The 6,797-nt window shown below is 43.3% G+C and overlaps 2 protein-coding genes across 4 annotated transcripts in view; one reads left to right on the top strand and one right to left on the bottom strand.

The window, feature by feature from the left end:
- Positions 1–389: 389 nt before the first annotated feature.
- Positions 390–6,797, bottom strand: part of MRPL27 (mitochondrial ribosomal protein L27) — a 7,235-nt gene continuing 827 nt past the window's right edge. Inside the window, exons 2-5 of the mRNA XM_001376224.4 lie at positions 5,795–6,143; positions 2,034–2,165; positions 1,572–1,639; positions 390–798 (exon numbers count right to left, since the gene is read on the bottom strand). Coding sequence (XP_001376261.3) covers positions 592–798; positions 1,572–1,639; positions 2,034–2,165; positions 5,795–6,143 — 756 coding nt within the window. The 3' untranslated portion in view covers positions 390–591. The remainder of the gene's footprint in view (positions 799–1,571; positions 1,640–2,033; positions 2,166–5,794; positions 6,144–6,797) is intronic.
- The window catches only part of EME1 (essential meiotic structure-specific endonuclease 1), a 9,228-nt gene continuing 8,306 nt past the window's right edge, over positions 5,876–6,797 (top strand). The window contains exon 1 of one of the 3 annotated variants that reach the window (XM_007505751.3): positions 5,876–6,010. The gene's annotated coding sequence lies outside the window, so the exon portion shown is untranslated. Of the gene's footprint in view, positions 6,023–6,085; positions 6,108–6,797 lie in introns of those variants that run through there. The other 2 variants (XM_056816661.1, XM_056816660.1) reach the window with 2 other exon arrangements.

Raw genomic sequence — 6,797 nt, 5'->3', positions numbered from 1 at the left:
ATTTCCTTACTGCTATTTATAGTATGCGAGACAAAGGTGTGAAAGGAATGTGTCTGAAACACTGTGTGATAGAGTTGGATGTTCCCTAGCTCACCAAAATCAACCTGAAGGTCTAGCATTCCCTTGGAAGCCAAAAGTTCAACTAGTATGAATTGCTGATTTATGATCTTTGGAGATTTCCCTGCTTCTTTGGCCATAAATACTTCCAGGTAATAGAAGAGGAAAAAATGAAAATAGAGGGCATCTCTAGGATTACATATTATAAAATTGGGGTACAGTAAGGAAAAAAAAGGAAGAAAAAAAAGATGTCTCCATCATTCATCCCCTGAGAATTGAAGTCCTCTTTCCATCCATTCCTGCCCATGTTTACTTTCCCAAATGATACAAACTCACAGTTTGAACTGATTTTATTTTGGACCTCAGGTACATCCACCTTCATTACTCCTCGAGTGGCCACTTCAGTTTCTTCCATGTTTATAGTCAACCAAACCCACACTCTCAGGGAGACTTGCTTCCACCCAGATTCCTTGGCATCTGGCTCCATTTTCTTCTGGTACTCTGGCTCTAGTTTCTAACCAATGACATGTAGGCTCAGAGCATGGCTACCAATTTGAAGGTGCCCACAGGCTTGGCAGGGACAACATGGACAAAAGTCTTGTAGAGCACAGCACCCTTGGGTAGCTGGGTGACCAAGTCTACACCTTCAGGACTACTGGGATTAGGCACATATACATCTTTCGTGTAGCGGACAATGCCCTCTTCCAGGGCATAGAGACACTTGTTCTTACCCAATCCTACCTGGAATAAACAAAAACCTTATCAGTTGGATAGCAAGGATGTTCCACAGCAAATAGACAAGAACTGGGGCTTCAGGAAATACTTTAAACAATGATCCTATTAACTAGAAGTAGCCCCTTGGGTGGGGATTGGGAAAAACTAGAGGATTAGGTAATTCAATCGTGAAGCAGCTAAATGGCTTCAGTGGATAGAGCACTGGGCTTGCAGTCAGGAGGACCTGGGTTCAAATTCAGCCTCAAACATTTACTACCCATGGTGACATGCCCACTCGTGTGACCGTGGGCAAGTCACTTAACCTATTTACCTTAATCCACTGCAGAAGGAAATGGCAAACCATTCCAGGATCTTTGCCAAGAAAACTCCATGGACAGTACTGATATGCAATGGTCCAAGAGTCACAAAGAATCAAACACAAGTGAATGACTAAACAACAAAGTTCAATATTCTATTGCTTGAAATTCTTTCTTCTACTGTCTTGCCATTGATTATGTGATGGAAAGGCCAGAATGACTTTAATAATGTAACAGATGGGCACTACCAAAAGTTGGGTCTGTAAATAAAATATACTCAATTCCTATGGGAAATGAAAGATTCTAAGGAGCTGCCAACTTCCCCAAAACAGTATTTCTCCTCCTCCAACATCTTTGCCTGAGCCTAGTACAGCTTAACATACTTTGGGTTACACAGGAAAATTAAATAACCAAAGGTAAACTGAACTCAAGTAGGGAGAATTGGTCCTATGAACAAAAGAAGAGGACCAAAGGGCAACTCACATGAGCTCCTGGATGCCAGCGGTACTGGCGCTGAGTCCCAATGATGTTCCCAGCATGAACATACTGACCTAAAACAGAGAGGATTTCAGTGGGTGGCTCCTGCAACACTGATAAAACTAGGAAGGATGGTTACAGGAAGCTTCTATTTGGACTCCTAAGGAACAATGATGAATCTTTTATGTCATGACCGAAATAAATAACAACTGAACCTGCCACTGAAGACTCCTGCCACACAGTGATATATGTAGAATCGAAGGAAACTGAATTGTCTTGAGATCATTTTCATGGGGAGTCCCCTTCTCTAGTCATATGGCACTAGCTCCCATACCCTAACCAAATTTTCTTGCCTCCTTAAAGCAAAGACAGGCTCCAAAGAGGACCCTCATATGTGCTAGGCTCACAGCACAAAGCAAGAAAAGCCAGAGGTTGAATGGAGGGGACCACCCTGAAATATGCACTCACCCTCCAATTTCTTGATGCCATAATGTTTGCCTGGTGACTTCCCACCAAGATTTTTTGAACTACCTCCAGTCTTCTTGGATGCATATCTAACGGTGGCAGCCATGACCTGAGGGGGAGACAGCCCTGGAATAACTGTAGAGATGACAGGAAATATTATTCAGGAGGAGAGCAACCCAGACAGATCAACTGTCCCTTGAGAAACCATGTCTCAAAGAAGGCATTTAGAGCGCTGAGATGGAGCAGGGGGGTGGGGGTGGATAGTCTGTTAGGAGGTTCAGAAATGGCACCAAATGTGTTAGTTTTCAGGGAGTGTCCTGCAGCCCTTGGCCTGTTCCTGGACAGTAGACAACCTATTCCTTGTATTGTCTGGGGTATAAACACTGGAAGGAGTCTATAAACAGAAGGAAAAAGAAAATAAGCACTCTGTGCCCTGGGCACATCCAGCCCTGTCAAGGTAGGACACAGTCTATTTGAGAATGAGGGAAGGGAAGCAGCAGCGCCAACTGGACACCCACAGAGCTACCCACCTTGGCTCCATTGAACCATCCATCTAGAACCCCCCCCCCCCCACACACACACACCAGATGAAACTGCTTTAAAGCTAAAGAGTGTAGCCTTGTTTAAAGGAGCCATCATCTTAAGTCTTGGCTATTTCAGACTGATAGGTCCTTGGGCCCTTCCTTCCCAACATCTAACATAGGAATGTTTAATTTTTTTGGAATAGCAACACTCTACTGATTAGCTTGATTTTGTGACTCTCCCTCTTCCCATTCAAGTACTGACATTTATTTTTAAAATAAAATGAATTAAAAGTAATTTCCTTTTTGCAAATTTTACAACACACTGGATCTATACCCTTGAGTGTTACAAACTCAAGGCTGGTAATCATTACCTCAGAGTCCCTAGAGACAGAGTCCCTACATATTGATTATTTAGAAACATATAGTCTTTTTTTTCTCAATTACATGTAAAAACAATTTTTAGCCACTTTTTTAGAGCTCCAAATTCTCTCTCCTTCCCTTCCTCCCTCCTTGAATAGGCAAACAATTTGCTATAGATTATATACGGGTAGTCATGCAAAACATATTTCCATATTAGTTAAATATATGTAGTATCTGAGGGTCATTAGGAACTAAAGATAGATGATCTGGGAACCCTTCTGGTACCTAAATCTTTAGTCTCAATGAGACAGGGGTCTCCGTCTAGTGTCTCAAAAAAAAAAAATCAAGTTGTCTATGACGGAAAAGAATTAGGAGAGGACACCTGCTCCAGTGTGCAGTCATCAGGCTTGTCTAACCCTAAGTTCTCCCAGACAAATCATGCTTAGTATAAAGACTGTAAGCACCACAAAGAACTCCTACCTCATCTTGAGTAGAACATAGTTTTAGAAGTGAACTCTACCTTGAAGCAGTGCTTCTTAACCTTTTTATCATGGACTCCCCCCCCCCCCCAGTCTGGTGAAGCCCCTAAGGTTCCTTCCAGTACTGGATTTTGTTTTTTAACCCATACCTTCCACCTTAGAATAAATATTACATATTGGTTCCAAGGCAGAAGAGCAGTAAGGGCTAAGGCAATGGAGGTTAAGTGACTTGCCCAGAGTCACACAGAAAGTGTCCAAGGCCAGATCTGAACCTAGGACCTGTCTCTAGGCCTGGTTTCTCAATCCACTGAGCTACCCTGCTTCCCTGCCAATACTAGTTCTTTGATTCTAGGACCTCTTTGGCCTTTGGTTTCCTCATCTCTCCTTGTTTCCAAAATGAAGAATTGGACCAGATGGTTCTTTTCTGGATATATGCTTCTCTGAATCTCTCTAGAACAGAGGTTTTGAACCTTTTTTGTGTCAAGAACTTCTTTGGCAGTCTAGTGAAGCTTATGGATACGTTCTAAAAATGTCTTTAAATATATAAATATATCATTCCAAAGAAAGCCAATTCTTTTGAAATAGTTATCAAAATTTTTTTTGAACCTCAGATTGTAAACTCCTCCCTCAGAGATTATCTAATACAAATTCCTGATTCTACTAGGGAAGAAAATACCTAGAGAACTTAAGTGAAATATCCAAGATCATCCAGGTGACTGAGCCAAGATTTAAACCTCAGGTTCTCTGTCTCTAATTCCAGTGCTACTTCCAAATCAGAGGTGTATGTTATCTGTTATATAAGCAAGACCCATGTGGTCTCAGGGATGAATGAGCAGAAAGGCAGAGATGTCATAGTGAGACAAGAGAGAGAATTCCTGCTAGGCAGAATTGCAGTCTCAAGAGATAGAAAGTACCTTAGAAGTCTCTGAGGTAGGAATCCTTTATATAAAACCCCTCTCACTAAACCTCTGGTTGAACACTTCCAATGTCAGCAACTCTTTATTTAGCAAAAGAGCTAGTTACATTACTGACTGCTCTACTTATAAGGAAGCTCCAGTTAAGTTCTATGAGAAAATTCTTCTTTATACTAAGCTTTACCATGGTAACTCAACCTGTCCCCCTATCATTTCTATCCTTTAGTCCTTTGTTCTGCTTCCAGTAACTACAAACTACTTCATCTGGTATTTAGGATACTTCACAATCTGGTGGCAGTCTATTTCTCCAAAATTATCTGAGAAATACTAGGGGGTCACAACACCTTTATTACAGTTAAAGGTCATGTCCTCTATCTGTTTCCCTCTCCATATAAACTCTGTATCTCCCCAACTTCATGCCTTTGTGCAGCTGTTCCCTAAGCCAATAATATTCCTTAACTAGGTGAGAGGTAATGGGGAAAGGGCTGCACTATGGAATCAGTTAAGAGATTTGGGCTCAAGTTCTATCTCTGATACTTACAGATCAGCACTAAGCAAGTCTCTTAACCTTAGATGTTGCAGGCTATAAATTGCAATAGATCCAAATATGCATTGGTATAGGAAGGCAATTACCGGTAACTACTTTTATGGAAGTTCCATTAAAAAAAATCCAAACCTACAGAAACTACCTTTTAAAGCCTGACACAAATAATACATTCTGAAAGAAGTTTCCCCTTACTCCGCACAATGAAAAAGATATATCCCACTTGAATTGCACTTTGAATTTTATTACTTTGTACTATTTGCATTTTGTCTGGTAACTACAGATGTCATTAAGTATTGAGATAGAATTGTCTGTGCCTTATCCAAACTTTGTATCTTCCCATAATGAATAAAAAAAGCATTTATTAAGGGATTTACATTATGTGCAGAAGTACTATTCGAGGCCCTTGGGGTACCAAAATAAAAAATCGTGCCAGTCGCTGCTCTGTCCAGCCCAGTGCTCTGCGTGCACACACACAGCAAGTGCTTAATGAAAGTTTGTCATTCTTCCCACGGTAAGGCTTTCCTTAGATCAAGTATCACCAGCTCTTTCAGAGGCTCTTGGTATAGCGTGACCTCCACTACTCTCATCCTCTCTGTGGACATAATATTCTTTGTAAATGTGACACTGAGCACTGGATAAATACTCACCACGTGGCCGACTACACAACACGTGGTAATCACAAACACCCAGTAGAAAAATCAGAAATCCATTCTCCAAAGCTTAGTACAAGCTAGCCCAAAGCCAACCATCAAAAAGGGGTGGGTGAGCGATGAGTCACGTGGGTAGCGGTCCCATCCTACCCCTCCACCCCCGTCCCTCACGTGGCCAGCGACCACGCTCTTCCAAGGTGGGAAACGTGACGTGGCGGCCCTTGCAGAAGTATGACCTCCACAGTGACCCCCTCCTCCCCTTCCCTTGGGGAAGAACCAAAGCCTGTTACCCGCTCCCCGCGCCGTCACCCCCATCGCGACGGGGCCCATTTTCCGCGCCAGCAAGGTCAGCAACGCCGATGCCGCCATGGCTGCCCTATTCTCGCCACCGCCGGCCGCAGAAAAGCCACCACTTCCGCTTCCGGCGGCTGTGTTTTCGGATCTCGCAGTACTTCGGGAAATTTGAAAGCGCCGGCGCGAGCCCGAATCCGTGAGAGACGCTCCAGGTGAGCCTGGAGGTGGGTGGAAATATTTTGGCCTTGAGTCCTCAAACACTACCGTTCCCTTCCTTTCTCCCGACCAGACCGCAGAGAGACGCGGAAGGTGAATGGCCGGACTGAGCGGCGCCAGGGTCTGTCTCTTGGGGGAAGTCAGCTAGAGGGGCCTTTGATGAAGCATCTACTATGTGCCGGCCCTGGCCTCGGCACTGGGGACGCTAGTAGAAAGAATGAAACAATCCCTGTCCACAGAGAGCTTGCATTTTAACGGGGGAGACAGTAAGAATGTTATAGACACATATTGCATAAAAACATTCAGCTAATAAATACATACTTGTTCGATTTTATTCGTTCTACAAAGTATTTAATAACAAAGTAGTTTGGGAGGGGGGCAGGGGAAAAGTACTGTGGTGCTTGATGGAGCTTGAACTATATTTTAAAGGAAGGCCTCTGAGGCAGAGATAAGGAGGGCTTGTATTTCATGCAAGGGAGAAGACCAGGGCAAAGGCAGGGAATCGGGAGATGGAGTGTCCTGAATTAGAAAGAGAGAGAATGCTAGCTGACTGGCATATAGAGGGGAATGAGAGGAGAATAATGTCATAAGCATTGTCCATGCAGAGTAGGAAGGAAAGAAAGGAGCAAGAGCTTGTTAAGCCTTGTATGCTGTGCCAGGCACATTGGAAGAAGGCTTTAGAGAGAAAAACTAGCAGCTGAGGGGAAAGGAAGTGCGTCATTGTAAAGGATTGTAAAGTTTTGAGTAGCTAGTTCACTTTCTGAGAAGTATGTGCTGCAAAGA

The sequence above is a fragment of the Monodelphis domestica genome, chromosome 2 (assembly GCF_027887165.1).
Source record: "Monodelphis domestica isolate mMonDom1 chromosome 2, mMonDom1.pri, whole genome shotgun sequence".
In the NCBI taxonomy this organism is placed as follows: domain Eukaryota; kingdom Metazoa; phylum Chordata; class Mammalia; order Didelphimorphia; family Didelphidae; genus Monodelphis; species Monodelphis domestica.
This window is presented reverse-complemented; position numbering and strand designations above follow the sequence as displayed.